This window comes from Emydura macquarii, unplaced genomic scaffold, assembly GCF_026122565.2.
Source record: "Emydura macquarii macquarii isolate MOO-44397 ecotype Brisbane River unplaced genomic scaffold, CSIRO-AGI_Emac_v2 contig_3487, whole genome shotgun sequence".
Classification (NCBI taxonomy): domain Eukaryota; kingdom Metazoa; phylum Chordata; order Testudines; family Chelidae; genus Emydura; species Emydura macquarii.
The window spans coordinates 216,378-243,646 of record NW_027133624.1 but is presented as its reverse complement, the minus strand read 5'-3'; the positions used below and the strand labels follow the sequence as shown (position 1 = coordinate 243,646).

The window sequence follows — 27,269 nt, the reverse complement described above, 5'->3', positions numbered from 1 at the left end:
ATTTCCATTCATGTCACTGAGAATTGGGCGTCTAAATCCCCTATGTGGCTTTGAAGATCCTGGATTTCATTTCTATTTATTTATCTTACTCAGAGAACCAGCCAGACTCCCCTCAAAGTGTTTATTTCCGTCACAGATTTAATAAATTCAAAGATTCTTAGGCCAGAGAGACACTGCAATAATCTAGTCTGACCCCCTGTATCACACGGGCCATAGAACTTCCCCAAGAATAATTCCTGTTTGAACTAGAAAATATTTCCTAGGAAGAAAATTGAATCTTGATTTTAAAATTGCCAGTGATGAAGAATCCACCACAATGCTTGATAAGTTGTTCCAATGGTTAATTGCCCTCACTGTTAAAAAATTACACTTTATTTCCAGTCTGAATTTGCCAAGTTTCAATATCTATCTGTTGGATCTTGATTTTACAATATAATATGAATTAAAGAGACCTCAAATCTCTCTTTCTCTCTCCTCATTCTACAAGTGAATAGCTTGTCTCTTGGACTCATGCTTTTCTTGTTTTGTCTCTGCTTAGATGTTGTCAAGTCTGTGATTATCTATATTGCATATGTTTGGACTATTTCATACATGAGGACAAATATCAATGGTGACATTGGCAATGTTAATGTACAATGAAGACAGACTTGTGTGGATTGTGTGCTAGATGTGCCAGTTTCTTTATACAAGAAGGCATGAGGCCACAGTGAAGGCTTTAGGTCAGAAGACAAGTTTGATGAAGCTCGGGTATGTATTTCTTTGTTGGGTCTCTGGATGGATCTTTTCACTGATTTTTAAGAGAAGGATTTGGAATAATAAAACATTTAAGTGATCATTAGAGCTAAAAGTGCTACAGGACTCTCGTTGTTTTTGCTGTATACAGACTAACACGGCTACCCCTCTGGAACATAGGAGCTAGGTTTTCCATGGAGAAGAAGAAAGTTAGGCACACAAATCCCGGTTAAGATCAATGGTATTTGTGTGCTAAACTCCATTAGATGGCTTTAAAAATTCCAGTGGAGGATTCAAGACAGCTGGCTACTCAAATGTGAGTCTTCAGATCAGCCATTTGACTTGTAACCAACTAGACGACATGAGTTATGTAATAATTATGGACTTAAATTTATATTGCTGTCCTAAAAATGTATCATCTTTTTTAAATAGTATCACAGACTTTCTTTCAATTGTTCTAGATAAACTACATGCCAAAAAGAGAACACGGAAATCTAACAGCCATCACAGAATTCATCCTCCTGGGATTTGGGAATCAACCTGAAATGAACATCCTTCTCTTCTTGATGTTTCTAGTGATCTACATTGTGACCATGGCTGGGAATATCCTCATCATTGTGCTGATTGTGGCCGATCGGCACCTTCACACCCCAATGTACTTCTTCCTTGGGAACTTGTCTTCCTTGGAGATATGCTACACTTCCACCATCCTGCCCAGGATTCTGGCCAGTTTCCTGACAAGTGAATATGTCGTTTCAGTAAATGGCTGTTTCTTACAATATTATTTCTTTACCTGGCTAGCGGGATCTGAGTGTTGTCTCTTGTCTGTCATGTCTTACGACAGATATGTAGCGATATGCAAGCCCCTGCATTATGCAACTCTCATGAACGGCAGATTCTGTCTCCAGCTAGCTGCAGGGTCTTGGGTCAATGGGATGGTGGCTAGTGCCATAGTAACATCTCTGATGTCACGTTTAATTTTCTGTGGACCCAATGAAATTGACCATTTCTTTTGCGATTTCACCCCTGTGACTGAACTCTCCTGCAGTGACAGCCACCTGATCGAACTCGTAACTTTCATCCTGGCCTCCATATTCACCCTTCCCCCATTTCTACTGACACTCATCTCCTACGTTTGCATCATCGCCACCATCCTGAGAATCCCTTCCACCACCAGGAGGCAAAAAGCATTTTCCACCTGCTCCTCCCACCTCATCGTGGTGACAATTTTCTATGGGACCCTGATCATCGTGTACCTGTTACCCAAAACCCCCACACTGCGAGAGCTGAATAAAGTGTTCTCTGGCTTCTACACGGTCCTGACCCCCCTGGTCAATCCCCTCATCTACAGCCTGAGAAATAAAAATGTCAAGGAGGCTTTGGGGCACGTTGTGAGTAAGTGTGTGGCCTTGACAAGAGATCAGAGAATCCATGTGGATTTTTAAAGTAAACAGGAAAGGGAAATGATCGTAGCTGAATGAATGAGTCACATTGGCGGAGTTCCTCTGGCCTGATGGACATCAAGCACCATACATTTTACTGATCTCTGTTTGACTCATTCAGGTTCAAAATTGGTCATTGACGCCTCACACACAGTCTTGGGGGAAGTTATGATTTACTCTCACCCAGCTTCTCTGTTGCTGCTCTTTTGTTCTTCATTTTAGGCAGGGGAAGGTGAGGCCAGGGGTCAAAGGGAAGTCTACTTTTGCATCCCCCAGCTGTTCACAGTTGGATGGTGGCTTTCAGAAATATGCTGGCAAACCCACCAGACAGTGGAATGGGCAAAATGAAATTCAGGGTCAATGGCCTGGCTCCACAAAGGTACATAGAATCCTAGCCCCAGATTTAGATACCCAAGAAGTCCAGATGTCGGTGCTCAATCCCATTTTTAGGCACTAGGCAATCCACAAAACCCAGGCTCAGCTGGTGGCTAACCGTAGGCTCCTAACTTCACTCAGCAGTTTTTTTCAGTAAGAATTCCCTAGGCGCCTATGTTTCTGCTTCTCAGCATGCTTACTTCTGCCTTGCTCTAGGCATCTGGGCTCCTGTCTCCTCCATCCTAGCCTTTAGCCCAGTGGTTATGTTACTCACGTGGGATGTTGAAATTTCCCATTCTCCCTGCTGAGGCATAGGGATAGGAACTGGGTTCTATCACTTCGTAGGTGAGTGCTCTAACCACGGGGTTATTGAGTCTTCTTCCTCTTTCAGTTGTTCAATTGATATTCAGTTATTCAGTTAAAGTGGATCAACTTTGACAGGAGAGATTCAGGGAGACTCAAATCTGAATATCCCGTAGCCTAGACAGGGTAAAATTTATAAGGCTTCAACACAATCCAGGGCAAAATTAATCGAGATAAATGGAGGGGAGGAAGGCTGGTACAGGACAAAAACTCAAAGGGGCTTAAAGGAGTTAGGAACCTAACTCCCTTTGGATCTTAACTTGAACATCTAACTCCATGACACTATTTTTAAAATGTCAGCATAGATGCAGAGGAAATGATGTATGTATCTATTTGGATATGAAACACTGTAATTTTAAAAATCTACATCTATTAAAACAAAAATTAAATAGTATATATCACACTTTTTCTTATCCTTTCTTTCTTTCTTTCTTTCTTTCTTTCTCCAAGTTGGTTTCTCTCTCTTTATCTGTCTTTTCCACAGTATGCGCTTTCCTGGAGGAATAATATTATTCATGCTTCTAAATGTACTTAAGCTTTCAAAAAGCAAGAAACATGCTTTCAGTCTTCACTCCCAATCTGCAAGATACTGAACATCCTGGCCCTGATCCAGCAAAACACTTAAGAATGTGCTTAACTTTAACCATTTAAGTTGCCCGTTGATTTAATCACATGGTGAAAGATGTAACTAATTCATTTTATGACAGATTATTTCCCCCAAGATTCCACATTCACAATGCAAATATGACCTTCATTCAATCTGGTTGTTGGATTTCCTGTGATGCTAAGGGTTAGGCTGGTCACTGGGTTTGAGTAGAGATTTTCCCCAAAGGCTAAATTGGCAAACTACTTTGTGGTGGTGGGTTTTTTCCCCTCTGTCTTTCATCTGGCATCCAGGAAGTCTGGTTCTTGGCGGGAGGCAGGAGAAGGGTTAAGATATAATTGAAACAACTTTGTCATATTCCAGTGAAGTTGCCAGATAAGATAAGGTGTGACTGAGTCCCAGATGGCTTCTTGGGCACTCGTCCTATGCATGGCATTATATGGTGACAGAGTGTACTTCAACATCTCCCTCTTCTATGGTTGCCCTCACCTTAGCTCGCCTACCTCCAATGTGAAGGAGAAGAGCAGTCAGGACTCTGATTTCCAATCATGTCCCGTGGCAGCCTTGGGAGTAGAGCATGGGCACGACACACACTTACCTTCAGATGTATAATCCCCTGGCTCCATTGGGGCCAGCTGAAATATGCCCTGAAACAACCCAACGAGCTAGGTTAGTATGGTTAACCTAGGTAGGTAATACTTCATAAAGTCCTGGCTTCTGCATTTAACTAGGGTGTGGTGTCTCTGTCTCATTGTTTCTGTGTCCTCATCCAACAGCCATTCTTCAATTAGAAGTTTTTCATGAAAATGCTCCACCTTATTGACCTTTTTCATTTTTTCTAGATATTTTAATTGTAATCAAACTCTTTATTGAAATTGTGGCCACCTTTTTCCATTGGTTGAGGGCCCCATCCTTGGATACATTAAAATAATTTGAATTTTCAAAATAATTATCAAAATGGGTATCAGGTTGTATATCATTTACTGCACAACAGTTGTTCTGGTAAATTATTTTTATTTCATTTTTAAAGAAATGATGGTGACATTTTTATCAAAACCAGTAACCGAATTACAACTGAAATCACTATAAGTATAAATGAAATAGTGATTTCAGTTGTAATTTTGTTACTGATTTGGATTAAAAATGTCATCAGCATTTCTTTAAAAATGAGTTAGTTTAAAATGTCACCAACGTTTCTTTAAAAATGAGTCAATTTCTAACCCTGCTAATAAACTGTGAGAGACACACACAAGCATCAAGCCGCAGATGGGTGATATTCACTGTCATAAGAAGGGAGTGGTGGGGAAGTGAATCAGCTTGGAACAGAGCAGAGATCATAGAATCACAGAAATGCTGGGCTGGCAGAGACCTGGAAAGGTCATCAAGACCAACCCCCTGTGATGAGACAGGACCTAATAAACCTATGCCATCTTTAACAGGTGTTTGTCCAACCTCTTCTTAATTGCCTCCACAGATGTTGATTCCACAACCCCCGTAGAAGCCTATCCCAGAGTTTAACAATCCGCATAGTTAGAAAGATTTTCCTAATATTTCACCTGAATTTCCCTTGCTGCAGATTAAGCCCATTACTTCTTTTCCTACCTTCAGTGGACATTGAGAGCAACTGATTTCCATCCTCTTTATAAGAGCCCTCATCATATTTGAAGACATTTCACATGTCCCCCAGTCTTTTTCAGTTACTAATACCTCTCATTTACCATAAGCCCAGTAAATAATCTTACATTTACTACTCACAGTACTTTATTAATAGTTTGAAGGGAAAAAAACCCAAGAAAACTATGTTTTAGCATACACAACTGCTAAGAATCATGCCCTGTGTCATTTAGTAGCAATGTCACAGGATGAATAGGTATAGGGCTATGCAATAGACTCTAAGTCCAAATGATATACTCCTGGTCTGAAGTATTATGTAATTTTCAATGAAACATTTTGTTTTAAAATTATAGTTCAACACTGCAATATGAAAGGATGGTGACAGTAACAAACTCACTTGCCAAAGTATTTTCTCCCATCTCGGTCCTCCTATTCCATCTCTAAACCAGGAAACAAAGACATTGCAACTGCTGGATAATCATTCTTTTTCCTTTGTTGTCTTCATTAACCTCTATAGCAATGTTAGAAGACTCTCTACTGCTACCACCTTCATAGAACAGCTCAGGGCAGAGTGACCGCAGAGATGAAATTATTTGGAGAAGTGTCCCTCAAAAATGAGTGGAAGATGTGCAAATCCAGATTGGGATAGTTTTCCGTGCATGATGCCCGGTCAGTGCCAAGTTTTGCATTAAGTAGGGCATCATGCACGTGGTAGCTTTTGTTGGCCAAGTTCATTGCATGTCAGTGCATCCCGCGAGCTCCCATCCCCTTCTATTTCAGGTACTTCCAGCAACTCCCATACCCTGTTTCATGCCAGGGACATAAAGGTGTCAACAGCTCCCATCAACTGGTTCTTTGATCTCTGGAAAATTACAGAGTTCACTGAAACTGCTAAGCCTCCTCTCATTTCCAGTTTTCACCAAAATCAATAGGATTTTATCCCATTCATTCTAAAAACGTTCCCTGAGATTTTGGAACTGCTCAGATGTGCAATTTAAAAGTCATTGTGTTATAGACAGACAAACAGAGAAACAACACCAACTTGAGTGTAGCCCCTTCCAAGTTTGGCCAGTTAGAGCTGTTGGGAAATTTTCTGTCAAAATGAGAATTTTCTGTGGGAAAATGTTGATTTTTTTAAATTTTCCGCTGGGCCCAAATTTAGTTTTAGTTTAGTTTTTTTAAATAAAATTGAAATGTTTTCAGTCAGGCCAGCTCAACATTAATCTGCATTTCCCTGAGTTGCTGAGGTACTTCCTGGAAGTTGTAATCTGGTTGCCTCATGCCTCCATTTTCCCCGAAGGGCCAGGCCTTCTGGCCAGACTACATCTCCCATGATGCACTGCAATCACCCTCTTGCTGAGCTGACAAGACGCATCATGGAGCCCTATGACCACAGTTCATCATTCCTTGAAAAGTTTCAATATTTGGACTGTCTTTCCTGATCCAGCATGAAAAGAAAGAGTCTCATAGCATGGAAATTTCAGTTTTCAATCAGTCCTAATCCATATGCCCTGGAGTATTGTTGTTATTGTCTGAGACTGTCAAAAGAGCCTAAGGGAATGAGCAGCCCAGTTTCAATTGGATTTAGGCACTTAATACATCGAGTCATAGATTTCAAGGCCAGAAGGGACCATTGTGATCACCTGGTCTGACCTCCTGTGAAACACAGGCCAGAGAACTGCCCCAAAATAAATCCTGGAGCAGATTTTTTTCTAGAAAAAAAACATCCAGGCTTCATTTGAAAGCTGTTAATGATGGAGAAACCACCACAACTTAAGTTGTTCCAATGGTTAACATCACTGGTAAAGATGCACTCCTTCTTTCCAGTCTGAATTTGTCTAGCTTCAAACTCCAACCATTAGATCTTGTGAGACCTTTCTCTGCTAAATCAGCTTTATTGAGCTCCTTTTAATATCCCAGCTATAATACTTTTTTAAAAAATTACAGTAGCACCAGGAGGTTTCAACCCAGAACAGAGCCCTGTTGTGCTGGGAGCTGTACCAACATATGGTTAGAGACAGTCCCTATCCCAAACTAAAGACATTTAGTCATGCATGTACCTGGCTTTGTTTTGCTTCCAGAAGCTGTATAATGTGGACATGGGGAGAACGTTATAGGGAGTAATATAGACACAAGTGTGCTCTACTCCAGTGCTAGGCAGAAAGGAGGGTTCAGTGGTTAGGATGTGTGCTTTCAAGCTGGGGTACCAATGTGCCTTTCCCTACTCTGCTATGGACTTAATGTATGACCTTGAGTAAGCCATTTAAGAACCCAGTTGGACTTTCCAAAGTATCCAGGTGTGACACACTGAGCCCCCATGTACACCCTTATGGTGTGATTATATATTATTCATGTTCACCCTTCTAGTGTAATCATGTATTGTGAAATGCAAAGTATGTCATGTGAGACGTTTTTGGAATGCTGCTGGCATATTGAACATTATTGTTATAGTAACATGTCTGTTGCATTGTCATGTGTATGGTTATGAGGCTTCGCTATGTAATATTCCCAAACTTCTCATGGCTTGAGACAGATCTAGGCAAAACTCTACAGAGCTGAGGAGCAATTCGTGCTTTATTAGGACTAGTATAGAACAACCCAGCTCAGCATTCCAGGAGCAAAGGACTGGCCTGGACGTCAACAAATGAATCAACAAGGAACCACAAGGAACTTAATAAATGTGTGTGTTTGTTTTATCTAAAGCAGTGCATGTGGTTCAAGGTGTGTTAGAGACTCCATTGGAAGTGAAAAGGCTGGTGCATATCAATTTCTTTGATAAACCGATGAACATATAAGTTTGCAGTGTTCAGTGGGAAACTGCAGTTCAGTTCCTGGGGTTGAATCTGGGGCTGGGGTCATACCAGTGCATGATCCCAAGAGTGACTGGCCAGAAGTGCTCACTCACTTAGTTGAGAACAGCGTGCTTGCTGTACGCTGTGCACGGGCTGACCCAGGAGCAGGGGATTCACACTGCAGGGCAGGGTAAAATGGGCTCCAGGAGTGAGGAATGGGGGCGACCAGCAAAACACCAGTCCATACTGCAGGGTGGAACGACACAGCAGGTGCCTAAAACTCATGGAAATCAACTGGTATCAGGCACTTGGTGCTTCTGAAAATCGTCCAAGGCAAGTACGGACTTTTAAAAATCTGGAGTTTAGTGCCAGATTTTAAAGGTATTTTCCCATGTGAGTTAGGCACCTAAATACCTTCCAAAATCTGGCCCTTAGGCTCTCTGTGCCTCTGTTCCCCAACCATAAACTGGGAGGAATAGCATTTTCCTCTCTCACAGGGACGTTGAAAGGATAAAAACGGTGACAAATTCAGAGGCAATTGTAATGGGGGCATAAGTCCTTAGGACAGATAGATAGATGTGCATCACAAACTATACTGACAGATCTTCTGGCTATTTGTCTGAGGCTGGGAATGGGCGATGGGATGGATCAATTGATGATGACCTGTTCTGTTCCATCCCTCTGAAGCACGAGGCGTTGACCACTGTTGGCAGACAGGATATTGGGCCAGATGGACCATTGTTCAGATGCAGTGTGACCTTTCTTGTGTTTTTATCTTAAATAACTTTTGTGGCAATGTACTCTCCATCTCCCTTTGCAATTAGATCTTTCACTGCAGTACTAATTTTGTTCTTCTTGAATGTGAAAATAACTCTATTTTTTTCCTTCTCAGTAATTAATATTCCCACCAGCAGAATCGTCAAGAGAGATGTCACCTTCTCCCATAAAGGATAAATAATGCACCAGAAGAGATGATTCCTTTTTGGTGCTGCTGGACTCAATGTGGACTCCATCATACCAAGCAGAGCAGGAGAACCAGGGGACATGCAGGTACCGTTACTTTCAGCAGCGAAGCACAAGAAGTGGTTAGAGACAGACGATGGGGTGTGGGGCCCAGAACCTGGTCCCTGAAATGCTGAGTGAAGCAATCACGTCAGAGAGTTCAGTTCGTAACAGAACTACCTTAGAGGTAAAGAAGCTCTTTTGCAATCTTATTATCATGATCAGATTTAAAGAAGGGAAAGACCTGCCTGGTCACCTTGTCCATCATCTCTGCTCGATGCGGAATTTTACCCTTCAATGTGGGGACCTACTTCAACGCAGCATGGAGAGAGTTAGTGAGATAATGTTGGTGAAGTGCTTTGCTAATGAAAACTGTGGGATTTTTAAGGTGCAGGATACTATTAATTTTTTAAGTTACTATTAATTATTAAGATGACTTTGTGGTATTTTTCACAGCTTTCTCATGTATATCTTTAAATCATTTCAGAGGAGATGCTTTTGTCTCTTTCCTTGGGACATTGTCATGTAGGATATCTCATTGTTAGTAATACTGTGTAGCTCCACTTGTAAGCCTCTTTCTAAATAGGATGCATCCTCCCTTTCCTACCTCAATATAGCTAAGATGAATATCTATGAAACAGACTTTTTTGTGCAGCACAGACACACTGTAAAACTCATTTTTGTCATCCAATCGTTGATCCATATTAAATACCATTTGTTAGCAGATATCGACCTCTCTGTCACACAGCGTGAATGTTAGATCAACAAAAATATTTTCTGTATTTGCAGTTGAAATAATAAGCTCAGTTTTCACACTTCATTCCTGTTTGAATATTTGGGTCACCTGCAGGAGTCTTTAATGAGTGATATTAACTAATATTTTTCAAGAGGTAATATTACTTGTTTGCTTTGCTTTCCCCCTAAAATCCTCACTACTGTAATTATCTCTCAATATTAAACTAGAAAGACTCTGACTACACCAGAATAAATCACATTATTCTTATCTGGTATGTCAGGAAGCGGGACAGAGGAGTTATGAAGAGAACTTGACAGTTTAACTACCTACATACCTTTAAAAAATAATTTCTCTGTCTCTTTCTCTGTCTCCATGCTATCTATCTATCTATCTATCTATCTATCTATCACAGTGGTGTCTGGGCACCTTATCCAATTTTCCATGGCATTAATCAACTTTTCAGATTGATATTCTGCCTAACCTGATAGAAAATTTGTTCCAGGCAAAATATCTCCATAGGCTGCTGTTAGAAATAATCAAACAGGTTGTGCCAGGGGTGGATTGGGGAAACAGAACCCTTTATTGCCTGCTCGTTCCACCTCCACGCCAGGAGTGAGGAACAAGGGGGTTACTTCACAATTCTTTTATCCATAGCAGTATGTAAATGTATACATTTCCAGCAACTCCCCATAGACCTTTATTTGGTTACATTGACACCTATAAAATGAATATTAACAACTACATGATGAATACAATTATACCCGCCCCTGTTTGTAGTTTACAGGATTACCATACAGTGGGCAGGCACATCACCTTAAAACCTATACATTTTACATTAACATTCTTTGAAGTAAAGGCATGCCAGGGGGAGAAGGAAGATAATGCTTTCTTCCCACCAAAAGTCCTTGCACAGGAATGGAGATAGACTCATCCCCTGCGCAGATGGCCAGGAAGGGAGGAGAAGAAGAGAGATAACAGACTCTAACTAGAATTCACACCAATTATCAGAAACAAGGTTTGCCCGTGCCTTGACCCCGTTCCCTGTAATTTAGGCCTGACCACTAGTCCAGTTTTTAACTCTTTACTCTCCTGCAACTGCATTCTCCATCTAGTTTTCCTTCCAGTAACACTCCAGGGGAGACAGTTACATGCTATTAATGTATACTGAGATATTCAAAACAGCCCATTGAGCTCAGGCACCCAAATCCAATTCAATTTGGGTGCCTATCTCCCTAAAGCTGGGAGACTGAAAACTGATATTAAATTAATTGCTCATAATCTGTTGAAAATGTGATATTTTCTTTAGTCTCCCAAAATACATCAAAGTTTGTTCCATTTTCCCTAGATAAGCCCCATGGCAAATACAAAATGGAGCAATCAAACGGCTGTCACAGAATTCATCCTCCTGGGATTCGGGAATCTCCCAGAATTACAGAATCTTCTCTTCCTGATGTTTCTAGTGATCTACATTGTGACGGTGGCCGGGAAGATCCTCATCATTGCATTAGTTGTGGCTGATCAGCACCTTCACACCCCCATGTACTTCTTCCTGGGGAACTTGTCCTGCTTGGAGACTTGCTACTCCTCCACCATCTTGCCCAGGATGCTGGCCAGTTTCCTGACTGGGGACAGAACCATTTCTGTGAAGGGCTGCATTGTACAATTTTATTTCTTCTGTTCTTTGGCAGCGACAGAGTGTTATCTCCTGGCAGCAATGTCTTATGATCGGTATTTAGCAATATGTAAACCACTGCATTATACAGCTTTTATGAACAGTAGGGTTATCCTCCAGCTTGCAGCTGGGTCTTGGATATTGGGATCTCTGGCTTGTAGCTCAGTAATATATTTGATGTCTCAGTTAATTTTCTGTGGCTCCAATGAAATTGACCATTTCTTTTGTGATTTTACCCCAATAATAAAACTCTCCTGCAGTGCAAACCGCCTCGTTGTACTCCTGGATTCCATCCTGGCCTGTATATTCACACTGCCACCATTTTTACTGACTGTGATTTCATACATTTTTATCATCTCCAGCATCCTGAGAATCCCTTCGACCACGGGAAGGCAAAAAGCCTTTTCCACCTGCTCCTCTCACCTCATCATCGTTTCAATTTTTTATTTGACGCTCATGGTGGTTTATATGTTGCCAAACACCAACCAGCTGAGGGTCTTTCACAAAGTGTTCTCTGTCTGCTACACCGTCCTGACTCCCCTGGTCAACCCCCTCATCTACAGCCTGAGAAACAAAGAGGTGAAGGAGGCGCTGAGGAAAGCAGCCCGTAACTTGGTGCCTTTCACGCGATGTCACACACATCACATTAATTGCTTTTCACTGGCAGGGAAATGGAGATAATTTGATCTGATTCATTGAGGCAGAGAGGCAGAGTCCAGGTGGCCTGTAGCTATCTGGCTAACCTGAGAAGACAAATGAACTCAATACAAAAGCTCTGACTGCTCAAACACTCACTCGGGTTTAGGACTGATTTTTGTCACTGCTGTTGGGGACATGGTTGCAGCTTGTTTATACATCTCTTTACACTCCTGCCCCCATCTTTCCTTTTCTTCATTCTCTTTTCTCACCATCCATTCCACATTCCTTTCTTCTTTTGCTCCCTCCTTTCTCCTCCAGCTTCTCCTGCTCTCTCAGCATTTCTCCCTCCCAGTCTCTTTCTCTTCCTTCCTCTCTTTTTTTTTATCCAATTTCTTCCACCCCCAGGTTATTTTTTATTTTGCCTTCCTCCTGGTCTTTCTCATGTCCTCAAACCAGGTGGTTGTCAGTGGTAGAAATTCCTTCCACTTTTCTCAGCCCGCAAAAAAGCCTTCTAACAAACCCATGTTCTTACCTCAACTATGGTTGTCTTAGGAGCCAAAGACAACATGTTCTAAGCTATTTAGGAGCTGACTGGGATTTTCTACACAGGCTATGTTCCTGACTCCTATTGATTGCCATGTGAGTTAGGTGTGTAACCTGCTAAGTCCAGCTAAGCACCTAAATGCATCTTTAACTGCCTAAACAACTTGAAAGTCTGACCCTTAGCATCCCCAAATGAAAGTTTTTCACTTATTGTTTTTTAATTGTTTAGGTTTTTTCTTTTCTTTTCTTTTCTGCTTCTTTATTCCCACTTTCCCCCCTGATATTTGTGGCAAAATGCAAAGAGGATATAACTGGACAGAAAAGGCGAGGGAGGGGTAATGGGGAAGAAGAGGTGGAAAACAAACAAAAAAATCATGAAAAAAAGCAAAAATGCAGAAAAATGTCAAAATGTTTCAAATCCATGAAAATCGCTCCTTGTGGAAAGTTACCAAATGAAACTTATTTCAAAAATGTCATCCTCAATTCTTTACCATTTTCCAAACACCTCCAGCTTTAAGACATAATTACTGTCTAAATTTTCTATTATTTTTCTTGGTGGTGGTTGGAAATTCAAAGAGTGACACACAATGTGAGAGATCACTTACATTCTGAGCATTTTCAAATCAATGTGATATAATGGTATAGGCACATCAGGGATCCTTAAATCCAAAGGGCAGTTTCTGTGAATTCTTCCTGTCATGCGTTGATGTTTCTCTGTTATCAAATTCTTAATGTTAAATAAAAATGATGAACATAATGGGTTTCATTTTCATAAACAGTGCACCTCTACATTTTAATGTTGTGCTTCTAAACGCATTTGGAAAGAAAATCACTATTGGAGTTCAAGTCATTAATGTCCAGATGAACTTGGCTAGCTGGGAATGCCAGGGTGGGAGTTTTACTCCAAAAGAATTGACAAGGTTCAAAAAGCTGCATTTAGATCTGGTTAAAATTGCTATGTTTTTGCTATAAAAATTCAAATGAAATCTTCTTTAAAAACAATATATTTTCAATTTCTTTTGATGGAATAAAAATTATTTTTTTGCTTGGTGTTTGCATTTTGAAGATGTTTTCCCCCTATTTTTTCCCATTTTGCTGGAAAAGTAGAATGGTAGAGGAAAAGGGAGTCCCCCCCCCCCCCCCATCCTGATTTAATTTTCATTTCTAACATTTAAAAGTTTTCATTAAAGAAAGTTGTTCCACCCACCCACAATCATTTCATTGTATTAGAAAATTTTTCTTAGAATTTTTCTGGGATCTTTTTATACCTTTTCACTAGAAAAGGAGGGGATAAAGAAAATGATCCAAACTATTTTTCCACCAGTTTTTGAAAACAAACAAAAAAACAAACAAACCCTAAACAGTTTCATTTGTTTAATCAAAAGAAAGGACAGTGCTCCACAATATTTTTAGTTATCTTTTAAGACAAAGAATAATCAATTTTTCATCAAAATAAATGTTTGGGGGGAAAACAAAACAAGGAAACAAAAACGGCTGCTTCTGGGTGCAACTAGTGTGTGAACTTAAGCATAGAAAGTGCGTTGCACATGAAAATTTGTCTATTGCCATCTCCACCCCAAGACCCCCTGCCACCAGCAGATGTTGGCTATGTGTGTGCAAGGTTCCTAGCATGACTTCTGCTAACTTTGCTTTATAACAGCAGCACCCAACTACTTCAGCTGGGCCTCAGGCCCCCTATCTGGCCTGTTATCCTAGCCTCATGCCTCAGGCTCTGACTTTCTACTCCTTACAGGCCATATTGCAGCCGGTCACAAATAGAGACTTCCAGATACCTCATTAGCACTTGTTTGTCTAGGTGCTGTATGTTGATGTGCGTGAAAGTGCATTTGCTCTGTTCTTCTTCCGCTTGCTTTGATGCAATATAAAGAAACCTCCCCCCGAAAAGACAGAGGCTTCCTGTTCCACTGTGGATAAATGACGAAAGAGTCACTTGGCAAGACGGAGAAAGAAAAGAAAGAAAGAAAGAAAACAACTCTAGACCTGTTCAATAGTGTGAGGCTGGGGTGTGCGGGCAGGTGCTGGATGCAGTGGGGTGGGGGGGGTGAGTGGACTCGCTAGAGGGAGTGGCCAGAGTGTCGGGGGGCAAGGGGTCTGTCTGGGAAGGTTGGTCAAAGTGGAGGGGATCCAGCTGGGGGGTTACTGCCCAGAATGGAGGGGCTGAAGTGACTGGGGAGGCAGAACAGAGTAGGGGGCAAACAGGTCTGGCTAGAGTGTGCAGGGGAGTGATGGGCCCAGCTCTGCGGGCTGGCCAGAATTGGAGGCAAGGGGTCAGGCTGCAGGGTCTGGTGAGAGAAGGGCGGCAAGGATACTAGCTGCAGGGGCAGACAAAGTGGGGGGGGCCAGGGGGCTGCCTGGAGGGGCTGAGGGGCCTGGCAAGGTGGGCTGGTCTGGCCTGACTAGGGGGTGGAGGTGGAGATGGGGCTGGCTGGAGGGGCCAGCCTAGAGTGCACGGGGCCAGAGGTATGGATGGAGGGGCTGTCTGGTTGTTGGGGGGCGTGGCCATGGGCCTGGTGGGAGGGGCTGGTCCAGAACATGGAAGAAATGGCAATTAAATTAAAATAATATATTTGTAAAAAGTTTCAAAGCTTATGAAATACACTTTAAAACTTTTTAAAAAGAGTAAAAAAAATTTTTTTGAAAAAAGTAAAATCTGAAATGGAACCAACACCTGCAGGGTGAGAGTCAATGGGACGTGAGCTCCCTCATCACATGACAGGAGCTTCCGACTGCCCCCATCTCTCTGCCCCTCCCCCAGGGCTGCGCTAACAGCAGTCTCACTCCTGCCATGTGGCCACCCCAGCCTGGGAGTGAGGGGACGCCCCCTCCTGGGCTCCCAGACCCACAGACAAAGCCCAGGGGGAACCACTCCCATTTACACTTGCCAGACACAAGTCTCTTGCTCTTGTTGTACAGGGGCTAGGAGACCCCAGGCAGAGTTCAAATAAAACTAAGTTTAGCGTAACCCCTTTTTTACACCATCCATTATGAATTATTCCTCCACTGCCAGGCCTTCTCCCCCAAGTTACAGATGGGGCAACTGAGGCATGGAGAGCTGAGGTAATTCAGTTGCGTAGCTGGGCTTAGATCACAAGAGCACCAGGTGTCTTCCCCTCCTCTCTATAACCCCTGTTGCCTGGCTGCCCTTGTTATCGTTGTAGGCTGGGATTGTCAAGGCAGTCGAAGGGAGTTAGGCCCCCAAGACGTGCATGCCTTAATCTCCCTTAGGTTCCTCTGCAAATCCCAGCCTTCATAGTTCTGAAAGTCAGGAGAAGCCCAGGCCTTGGAAGATGCGAAAAGAGACCCAGGGCCAGAATTACAAAGGGGTTTAGGCATCTAACGAAGCTGATAGTTGCCTTGTGGGATTTGCAGTGTCACCTTAGCAAGTTAGGTGCCTAACTCCCAATGGATGCCCATGGGATTTAGCTACCTGGCAGACTTAGGAGCTTTGGGAAATCCCAGAATATACCTGTCCCCACCTTTAGGTGCCCAAATCCCTTGGTAAACCTGGCTCACAGAAAGCACACAAGCTGGGCTGGAGTCAGGCAACCCTGGGGGAAATCCTCGGGCCTGTGCTAGGCAGGGGGTTAGATTAGAGGAGCAGAACGGCCCCTTTTGGCTTTACAATGGATGAGTCTGTGAAGTTTTGCCTCTGGGCCTCTGCTTCTGAGCTGTTCAGGTCTCTCAGGCGTGAGTCCCACAAGCCCTTAGGAAATAGACATGGATAAATCACCTTCCTGCAGCATCGCTCCTTTAATGCCAGTGACGCTCAAAGCCAGCTACACACTGCTCAGCTGCAGAGAGCAACTGGTCTGAGTCTAGTTCTGTCAGGTCATGCTCAGAGTGAGGGGTGAGATGACTCTTATACACTTGTGTCCTTGGCTTCTACATAGATCGATAGACAGATAATGACTGAAGAATCCTGGAGCTGGACGACCGGATTCATCACCTGTTGGGGAAAAATCCACAGAGGCCAGTACAGTAAGTGTCCTATTTCAACTAAATATATGTGTGGGGATTAGGATACAAGGGAAATTTAAAGAACACAAATCAGAATTGCTGTCAACACTGGGTAAGGATTTCACTATTAATTTACTCAAACAACTAGAGAAGAAACAAAAATTCCTTCTTTCGAAAATGTCAACTTTTCATCAGAAACCCCAAATCCATTTTTTTCACCTTTAGGCAATTAAAAACTGTCAGCTGAAGAGTGTACATTTAAGATGAAAACCAAACAGGATTGCTTGTTCAGTGTTCAGTTTTCCAGCATAACAGATTTTCAATGAAAACAGACACAGGGTGAGAAAAATGTTGTTTTGCTGCAAACCCAAATTTTCCATCCAAAAAAGCAACCAACCAACCAACCAAAATTTAACTGAAAATTTCCAACCAGACTTAAACTTCAGACAAGGGTGCGGAAATTTTAATGTTGGCTAATAACACCATAACTGGAAACCCGTTGATTCGGTTGCAGCTGTTTGATTTCTGTTTCAAAGGAAAGTAAAACTGAGTAAGCGGCAAAGCCGATACCCACAGAATATGTGTTATAGTGGCTAGGAGTTTTGAACCCAGTTTCAGAGTTGCACCCAGCTGCCAGATCTGTCTATCCTGACATGGAGCTTAGCTGGACAGGGAGGAGGTCACTGGGACTAGAAACCTCTTTGTCTAGCACCATATCCAGGCTCCATCACTGCTGACAGCTGAGCACAAATACTGTAACTAGGTGCACAGAATATGCACATTATAAGACACAGCCCGTCCCCCAAAGAGCTCAGAGTCCTAGCAGACCAGGCAGAGAAAGGGAGGGAGGGAAAGAGAGTCCCAGGGGGGGGAAGTGACTGGCTGAAAGTCATACAGCAGGTCAATGGCAGAGCCAAGGACAGAACCCAGGTGTCCTGATTGCCACTGACCCGCACAGCACAGACACAAAGTCACAAAAGGAAATGATACAATACAGCAGTAGCTGAGTGATGCCAGGTTGTGGCTCAGATCTTCACAGGTGTGAACTGACCCAGCTTGCAAGACTTGTGCGGATTGACATCAGTAGGATAATGCACCGGACTAGTCGTCCCATGCCGCACAGCGAGGAGCCCTCACCGCCCCTGCTCATTGGATGTGATCAGGGCTGTGCTCGGACAGTCACATCGTCAGTCATTATGGAGAGAGGAATCAGGGTCATTCCCTCGGTCACTCTGATCCTCACCACTGCCCTTCTCCTTCCCTCCGCAGACAGGACACAATGTGCTGAGGAAGAAAATGTCCAACCGTGACCGAGTTTCTTCTCCTGGGCTTCTCTGAGGTGCGGGAGCTGCAGATTTTGCTCTTTGTGATGTTTCTAGCGGTTTACCTGGCAGCCTTGGTGGGAAACCTTCTTATCATCACAGTCATAGCACTCGACCGCCACCTTCACACCCCCATGTACTTCTTCCTGATCAATCTGTCCATCCTAGACATTGGCTCCATCTCTGTCACCATCCCCAAATCCATGGCCAATTCCCTCATGAACACCAGGTCCATTTCTAATGCTGGATGTGTCACCCAAGTCTTTTTCCTCCTCTTCTTGGTGGGAGCAGACTTTTTCCTTCTCACTGTCATGGCGTACGATCGCTACGTTGCCATCTGCCAGCCACTGCACTACGAGAGAGTGATGAACAGGGGAGCTTGTGTCCAAATGGCAGCCGGGGCCTGGGCCAGTGGTGTTCTTTATGGTGCCCTGCACACCGGGAACACATTTGCTGTATCCTTTTGTAGAGGCAACAAGGTGGATCAGTTCTTCTGTGAAATTCCCCAGCTACTCAAGCTCACCTGCTCGGACTCCTACCTCACTGAAATAGGGGTCCTTCTCTTTAGTGTGGGCTTAGACTTACGCTGCTTTGTTTTTATAATTGTGTCGTATGTTCAGATCATCAGCACAGTGCTGAGAATCCCCTCAGAGCAGGGACGGCACAAAGCCTTCTCCACCTGCCTGCCTCACCTCACGGTGCTCTCCTTGCTAGTTTGCACTGGCAGCTTTGCCTACCTGAAACCCCTCTCCAGCACGACGTCACGGCTGGATCTCGTGGTGGCTGTTTTCTATTCCGTGCTGCCTCCAATGATGAATCCCATCATCTATAGCATGAGAAACAAGGAGATCAAAGCTTCCCTGCGGAAACTGACAGGGTGGAGGTTATCCACTAAAAATTAAAGGTCCATCTTTTGGCTTTGACTGTGATTTCATTCTGTGTTTGTATAAACAACGATAGTCCTGTAGCACCTTAAAGACTAACAAATTTCTGCAGGCATAAGCTGTCGTGGGCTGCAGCCCACTTCATCAGATGCATGAAATGGAAATCACAGATAGGAGGTATATATATACATCCAAGTGTAAGAAGCAACAATGGGGAGGGCAAGTGCTAACAAAGCCCATTCAGTTAGAGTAGTTGAGGCCTAGTGACAACCGTTGATTAGAAGGTGAGAATGTGTGAACAGTGACAATTACTTCTTGTAATGAGAGAACCATTCCAAGTCCCTGTTCAGACCCAGTTTGATTATGTCAGGTTTGCAGATCAGTTCCAGCTCTGCAGTTTCTCGCTGAAGTCTGTTTTTGAATTTTTTTGCAGAAGTATGGCAGCTTTCAAGTCAGCTACAGAGTGTCCTGGGAGACTGAAGTGTTCTCCAGCTGGTTTATGGATGTTACCATTTTTTATGTCTGATTTGTGTCCATTTATTCTTTTGTGTAGTGACAGTCCAGTTTGGCCAATGTACATGGCAGAGAGGCATTGCTGGCACATGACGGCAGATATTACATTAGTAGATGTGCAGGTGAATGAGCTCCTGATGGTGTGGCTGATGTGGTTAGGAGCTGTGATGCTGTCACTAGAGTCGTTGTGTGTGTCAACGTGGTTTGTTGCATGGATAGGTTCCTGGGTTAGTGTTCTTGTTGTATGGTGTACGGTTGCTGGTGAGTATTTGCTTCAGGTTGGGGGGCTGTCTGTAAGCAAGGATAGGTCTGCCTCCCACGGCTTGAGCGAGTGAGGGATCATCTGCTAGGATAGGTTGTAGATCCTTAATGGGGCTGTAGGTGATGGCCAGTGGTGTTCTGTTGTTTCCTTTGTTGGGTCTGTCCTGTAGTGGGTTTGTATAGAAATGTAATCAATGGGTGACATTAATGTCTCTGTGAGAACATGCTTTGCAATCTCTTTACATGCAAAGGGTATTTACACTGGCAAAAATGCAGACAAACTCACGTCAATGGAGTTACTGTAGATTTACACTAGTGGAAATGAGATTGTAATTTATTTATCTATCTATGTTTCTAACTTAGGTTTTTGTACTGCCAACCATCCCCAGGCCATCTGAGCCTCTTCCACATTAAATCAGTAGCCAGATCAAAGTGTAGTGGACTTCCTGAGGTCTCTGGGTCTTCTCCTTTTCGGTGTATAAAACTCTGCTTGGGTCATGATGGTGCTTGGTTTATTGTTTGCTTGTGTAACTGGGATATGATGGCATGAAATCCTAAACTCTGTGCTGTAATATCTATGGAATTATTGTCAAGGGAGGGGGCACATAGTATCCAAGTCTTGTGGGCGTTAAGAATTAAGTGACTGTGATTAAGAACTCTTTTACTCAGCCTGTGTTCCTTGTTTTCCTGCCACATTGTGCCGAAAGGGGTTAAACTAGAAGTCAGACCTGGGTTTTGAGCAGATGGACGGTGGCCTCCTATGGCCAAAGGAAGGAAATTGGACAAGAAGGCTCAGCTTGGGAGTGTGACCTAGAATCCTGGAGCTAGCAAGAAGGGCTGGAGTCTATCCAGACCCAGCTCACTTTGAAGCACTTGAAACCAGTGATGGGTCCTCCCACAACAGATCGGTGATGGTACAGTCAGGCCCCAGGCCAGGTTGTAACAGTTAGCCTGGCTGGTTTTCCGTTTCTTAGATTTTATCATTTGGCCAGTTTTTAGACCAGGGAGCCGTCACTGCACATTTCCAGATAGAAAATCCTTTTTTTTTTTCCAATTGAATTTGGGGGTGGACGGGGTGTTACTGGGGACTGTGCCTTTAAGGGCTGAGCTTCCCAGACAGAAATCCTGGGCAGCACAGAGAAGCTCTTGTGGCTACGCCAAGTCAGCTGGAACTGGACACAGGGACACTCACCTTAAACACTGAAAATCACAACTTTCTCCTGGAAAATGTTGATTTTGTAAACAGGCATTTTACACAGGAAACTCGTTCTAATGGCAAATTCCCAACCACCTTCACCCAGAACTCATTGCAGACACAGCGAGCTAGACACACCAGAGGGAACATGATGGGCACTTTTCTGGAATGTAGCGTCTAGGCATACTCAGGCCAAGAGCAGAAATATTCCCCTTCGGAGGAAAGTGTCCACACAACAGAAAAGCAGAAATGGGCCCAAGCCCAGACGCTAATCCACTCTGGGATCCCAAATACCTCAAAGTTCAAGGGAGGGGCTTTGGGATCTGAGGTGCTGGATCTGCCCCGTCTCTACAAACCCCTCCACTAGCTGGATGGGCAGATGATGCCTCCATTGCTGGTTGGCCCACAGGACCCCAAGCTTTGACTAGCTGCTTGTGTCAAAAAGGCCAGCGGTATAGATGGGGCAGCGCAGCCAAGTCCTGGTCTACGAATGGAAGAGCCATGAGATGCCACCCTGGGGCTGACAGGGCAAGGGGCCAAGCACCTGAGGTGGGTGCTTCCAGAAAGGAGAGGTGGAAACATTGGCCCTTAACATAACTTAAATAACTCCTTTCCTTCCTTGATGTTTATCCCTCTGATCTATTTATAGAAGGCAGTCCTATCTCCCTTCAGTCTTCATTTGCTCAGGCTTAACAAGCCAAGATCCTTAAGTCTCCTCTCATAAGGTAGGTTCTCCATTTTGTCCGATCAGCCTAGTAGTCCTTCTGTGCACCTCTTCCAGTTTGAATTAAATTTTCTTAAACATGGGAGACCCGATGCCTTTTACAATGGTACTAACATTTCCCTATCATTTCTTGAAATTCCTTGCCTGATGCATCCCAGGATGTCATTAGCCTTTTTCATGGATGCATCATATTGGTGGGTTATAGTCATCCTGTGATAGACTAATAAACCCTGGTCTTTCTCCTATTTTGCTGCTTCCCACCGGTAGGTCTACAGTTTATAGCAAAAATTCTAGTTGTTCTTTCTTCCCCGTTTCTATTACTCCAGTTTTCAAGGTAATCCAATCTACTTGTATGATATTCCAGGCCTCCTCCATGATGGTCATACTTCCCAATTTTGTGTCATTCGCAAATGTTATTAGCACACTCCCACTTTTTCTGCCAAGCTCTTTAATGACAGATGTCAATATGATTGGTCTCAAGACTGAATCCTAAAGAACTCCACTAATAATCTCCCTCCTCCCTGACAATTCACCTTTCATCATGACCTGTTGTAACCTCGCATTTAACCAGTTTCTTTCCCACCTTTCAATTCTTGTATTAATACCTATCTTCTCCAATGGGACCCAGTGGGACCCCACTAGACTTATCCTCCCAGTTTGAAAACTACCCTTTGAATATGGTCTTTCAACCAATTGTGCACTCCTGTATTCACACCCCACACACTACTGCAATAATATTTGTACAAAATATGCCTTGTGAGGTATCGTTCAAAAATTGATGACACGCTGGTCAATAATATCATTAAGAAATGCATGTGATAATGCTGCGTGTGACCAACACACCGAATTATGGATACTCACTCATATTATGCTTTTAAGTCTGACTAACAGAAGTTGAAAACCGGCATGTCAGGGTGAGTCGATAAACAAGTTTTCTCCAAATAAAGGAAAAGGTGTGGCCAAATTCAATGAACTATTCATTTGTATCAAAGGTTGCAGGAAGAAATAATTTGCATTGTACCAATCACCAGCAGGGCAGAAGGCAGCATGGAGATTATCCCAGACAGTCAGCAGGGAAAAGGGACTTTATCGGGGGATGTGTTTCAGAAGAATACATTTCCTGAACAATGAAAAGAGGAGACAAGGAAAATCAATGCCTTGGAACCTGCGTGGATCCTGGCTGCATGCTAATTAGCCATTTCTGGGAAAGGCATATTGGAGAGGAACCTATCTTGTACACTGGCTCTAACGTATTAAATTCGATCTTAGATATTAGCACATGTATTTTACTTTTGATTTTTTGTACCCCTGTTTGCCTGTATTACTTCTCCTTGCTATCACTTAACAAAGTTGTTTGTTTACTAAACTTATTTACTTTTATTACAAACCAATCCAATGCTGTGTTTGGAGGGAAGTGTGTCTATATCCCAGTTAAATTAATAAGGTGTAATGTACTTTAACATAAGAGAAGCCTCAATGTCTTCTGTCAATGTGATTATTCCGCTCTGTGAGGCCACATTTGGAGTATTTTGTTCAGTTTTGGGCCCCCCACTATGGGAAGTATGTAAATAAATTGGAGAGAGTCCAGCAGAGGGCAACAAAAATTATTAGAGGCCTGAGACACATGACTTCTGAGGAGAGGCTGAGGGAACTGGGTTTGTTTAGTCTGCAGAGGAGAAGAATGAGGGGGGATCTTATCGCAGCCTTCAACTACCTGAAGCGGGGTTCCAGGGAGGATGGAGCTAAGCTGTTCTCAGGGTGGCAGAAGACAGAACAAAGAGCCAGTGTCTCAGGTTGAAGTGAGGGAGGTCTAGGTTGGATATTAGGAAAATCTTTTTCAGATGGTGAAGGAGAAGGGTGGTGAAGGAGGGTGGTGAAGGACTGGAATGGGTTCTCAAGGGAGGTGGTGGAATCTCCATCCTTAGAGGTTTTTAAGGGGTGGCTTGACAAAGCCCTGGCTGGGATGATTTAGTCTTGGTTGGTCCTACTTTGAGCAGGGGGTTGGACTAGATGACCTCCTCAGGTCCCTTCCAACCCTCATCTTCTATGATTCTATGAAATTAGATTGGTTTGGTGGTATTTGCTCTTGACAAATCCATGCTTACCATTCCTTCTAACCAGTGCTTAATTTGTGCTGGGCTTGTAGGACCTTAGCCCCGGCATCTCCAGCATTACAAATTAATCACTGCTTAGTACCCCATTATCCTCTAGGTGCTCACAAATTAATTGTTTAGTAATTTGTTTGAGTATCTTTCCAGGTATTGAAGATGCTCTATAATTCACCGCATTGAATTTGCTCCTCTTTTCTAACATAGGTACTGTGTTAACCTATCTCTAGTCCAATAAATAAGGCAAATATGTTAATTCTTAGACTGATAGGGAATGGAATAGCTGATGTTAAAGTCCCAGTTCTGCCACCTTTTTATAAACCAATGGTTTCACGTATGGGAGGATAGATTCTGCAATTGTCCAACTTGGCTGAGTAGCTGTGCTTTGTGTTGCAACTGAAAGGAAAAGTTGGTAACTTTGGCTGCTACTCTTGAAAATATGCCTTCCAAAAGAGCAACTCAAATTTTATTAGGAATTTGTTTCACGTGGATTACAAGAGCCTGATCTTCTTACAGTGAAGTCAAAGGCACCTTTGCCATCAGATTCAATCTGTCTAGGATGAGATTGTCAATAGAACTTTAGTGAATTAAGCACCCAAATATTATAGAAAGTCAATGGGAGTTGGGTGGCTCTTTTTGAAAACCACTGACAAGAAAATTTTTGTATCCCTTGTAAGGATAGCACGTGAGCACTTCCAAAATATTTTAAAATATTAATGAATTTATCATCACCACACCCTCTGAGATCGGGAAATAACGTTATCTTCATTTTCCGAAAGTGAACTGAGAGTGAAAGAAAATAATTGTTTGCTTGACCACAGTTACTCCATTTTAGTTCTTTTTAGTGTTCTGCTATTTTGTAGAGATTGCCAGCCCCCCCCCCTTTTTTGTTCTTACAGTGCTTGTTTTGTACCAGGGTCAGAGACAGCATTCCTAGAAGAAGCAAGGAGATAGCCTCAACTGGTTCTAACTAGTTATATAGCCTTGAGAGAGACCAAGCAGCCCAGAGAGATAAGCTGAAATCTTTTGTTAGCATGTTTTTTGTTATGAATACCTTTAGAAGAAGTAGGCCAACAGTAATAGAGATAATTTGAATGTACCTATAAGCATTAAGTATTAAGAATTTATGCATATATAATTTCTTTGTCTATGTTTGTATAAATATGCAAAAGAGCATGCCTTCGGGGTCCACTTGCTGGGAAGTGTCTGACCTCTGCAGAAATAAAACTTGGAGACTGCCCAACTACCTGCGTGGATCTCTTTTCTATCTGGTGCAGTGTAAACAAACCTCATTTGGAATCTTTTTCCAACAAGAGGCAGAAATAGCAAAGCTGGACATTTTCACAAAAGCTCAAGCCTGAATTTTTAAAGGTATTTATGATCAATTTAGTGTATTTCAGTATTTAGGATAAAAGGTATTCATCAGAATGGCTCCTTCTGACCTTGAAATCAATGAGATTTTGGTACCTAGGTGCTTTTGAAAATTCTACTAGACCCATAAACACTTTTACAAATCTTGTCTGAGGTGACCAAATCCTATCGAAATTGAATGTGAGTTGAGCACACAATGCCCTTTGGCTGCTTTGGAAATTCCAGCCCAAGAGACTGGGCCAATGCCTCACAGGGAGTCTGTGGCAGAGCTGGAAAATGAACATTGATCTGCCAGGCCCTCAGACCAGGGTATTTTCCCCATCACCATCCTTTTTCTTTTCACTAAGCCCTTCATTTACATCTTCTTCATTTGCCCTTTCTTTAATCTGTATCTCATTCCTTTTCCCAAGGATTTAACAGCCATGGAGCCAGTGAGATTGGGGAACCGCACAGCACTCTCGGAATTAATCTTGATGGGTTTTGGAAATGGTCCAGCTCATCAGATGATCCCCTTTGTGATATTCCTGGTGATTTACATAGTAACTATGATGGGGAACATCGTCCTGGTCCTCCTCATTAGAGCCAACTCTCACTTCCACACCCCCATGTACTCCTTCCTCATGAACCTGTCGCTCTTAGATCTCTGCTACTCCTTCACCATCGCCCCAACAGCCATGGTGAGCTTCCTAGCAGGGAACAAAGTCATTTCCTACAACGGGTGTGCCACCCAATTCTTCTTCGTTCTCTTCCTCACCTCCGAAGGATTCTTCCTGGCAGCGATTACCTATGATCGCTACACCGCCATCTGCGATCCGCTGCGGTATCCCATCACCATGTCCAAGTGGGTTTGCATTCAGCTGGTGGCCGGGTCGTAAATCTGCGGCTGTGTGAATTCCATGATGCAAACAGGCTTCACCTTTACCCTGAGCTATTGTGGGTCTAATGAGATGGATCATTTCTTCTGTTATGGCCCTCCCTTGATTAGTCTGCCCTGCAGTGACACGTACGTCAATAATCTTGTGATGTTTATCCTATGTGGCCTCATCATGGTGACACTGCCCTGATTGTGCTCATCTCCTACATCTATATCATCTCAGGATTCGCTCTGCCGAGGGCAGACACAGAGCCTTCTCCACCTGCACCTCCCACATGGTGTATCCGTGTTTTCTACCTTTGGCATCCCCACGTTTTCATCTACAACTTTGGAAACAAGGTTGTGAAAGAGGCTTTGAGAAAGACTATGCACCACAAAATCTTCCAAAAATTAACCTTCCCAATGAACATAGAGACAGAACAGAGGGTGTCAGAGTTCCTTTAAATTTGCACAAGAAATCTGGGGTAAAAAGAAAAACCAAATTATGACAAACAGTTTCATTGTTTTTCTTCCTTATTTTCTGTCCAACTATGACACAATGAGTTCTCCAGATATGTGGGTGGACATGTAGTACAACAGCTCGCTGGTCTGTCTCTGTTTTTGGCTCTCTCCATCTCTCCTCTTCAAGGCGTTGCACTTGGATGAATAAAAAGAGTCATGGGCAAGGTGGAGGGGAGGGAGGGAAGGAAGAATGAGAGAAAGTGAATGAGAATGGTTCTATCCCCTGCTCATTAGTGCACTCACTCAGAACGTAGAAACCTTGGGTCTGGACCCCAACATCTCCAGTGAAGCTTTAGTTATTTACTCAATATGGTAATGCATCAAAAGAGACTCCCAGCATGAGAACATCCCATAGCCCATCGGTTAGCGCTATGGGATGGTGGCAGAGCCTTGTTCAAATCACGTCTTGCCTACAGCAGATGGGGGATTTGAACCAGTGGTCTCCCACATCTGAGGTGTGTACCTGGACTACTGGGCTAAAAGCAACAAGAGAAGACTTCCTTCCCATCCCCCAGCCCCTTGCAAGAAATGCCGTAGGCACCAGACTCCAGGAAAGGGTTCACAGCAGAGGATCCCAAACACAAATCCCTAAAAGGGGCAGGACTTAACACAATCCTCTCTCCTTGGTATCGCTCATTGGCTAGCTTAGGTGAGGGGCCATCCAGTGTGCTTGCTTTGCAAATCCTGTTCTCAGACAACTATCTCCTGGCATTCCTTTCATGGGAAGACACAGCACCTAACTAAAGCTTTGTGAATTCCAGTGATTTTCAAGGCACCTAGAAGTTAGTAGTTGTGACTCTGATCATCACGACTCCTAAATCCCTCTGTGAATCTAGGCCTAGGTGCCCAAATACCTTGATGAACCAGGTCCATGGTGACTAAAAGTTAGGCAGTGAAAGACCAAAGTCCCTTTGTGGATCTAGCCCCAGATGACTTCCATGAAGTTGCACTGATCTACACTAGCTTAGGATCTGGTTTTTGCAGTATCTCTGTTGTCTTGGTAACTGATGGAAAATGGTGAACA

General features: G+C 43.2%; 3 protein-coding genes across 3 annotated transcripts; all 3 read left to right on the top strand.

The window, feature by feature from the left end:
- Window positions 1–1,202: 1,202 nt before the first annotated feature.
- Window positions 1,203–2,177, top strand: LOC137144835 (olfactory receptor 10A7-like). Its single transcript, XM_067535321.1, has one exon. It carries the CDS (start codon window positions 1,203–1,205, stop codon window positions 2,175–2,177), a length of 975 nt encoding a protein of 324 aa, XP_067391422.1.
- Window positions 2,178–11,014: 8,837 nt separating this feature from the next.
- LOC137144856 (olfactory receptor 6C4-like) lies at window positions 11,015–12,013 on the top strand. Its single transcript, XM_067535342.1, has one exon. The coding sequence runs from the start codon at window positions 11,015–11,017 to the stop codon at window positions 12,011–12,013; it is 999 nt and encodes a 332-aa protein (XP_067391443.1).
- A 5,591-nt stretch (window positions 12,014–17,604) lies between these two features.
- LOC137144854 (olfactory receptor 14A16-like) lies at window positions 17,605–18,716 on the top strand. Its single transcript, XM_067535341.1, has 2 exons — window positions 17,605–17,678; window positions 17,786–18,716. The coding sequence occupies exons 1-2, from the start codon at window positions 17,605–17,607 to the stop codon at window positions 18,714–18,716; spliced, it is 1,005 nt and encodes a 334-aa protein (XP_067391442.1).
- Window positions 18,717–27,269: the final 8,553 nt, after the last annotated feature.

Coding starts and splice junctions, on each gene's coding strand:
- LOC137144835 (XM_067535321.1), top strand. CDS start 1,203: ATGCCAAAAAGAGAACACGGAAATCTAACAGCCATCACAGAATTCATC.
- LOC137144856 (XM_067535342.1), top strand. CDS start 11,015: ATGGCAAATACAAAATGGAGCAATCAAACGGCTGTCACAGAATTCATC.
- LOC137144854 (XM_067535341.1), top strand. CDS start 17,605: ATGCCGCACAGCGAGGAGCCCTCACCGCCCCTGCTCATTGGATGTGAT. Junction 17,679..17,785: donor TGTGCTCGGACAGTCACATC/GTCAGTCATTAT, acceptor GTGCTGAGGAAG/AAAATGTCCAACCGTGACCG.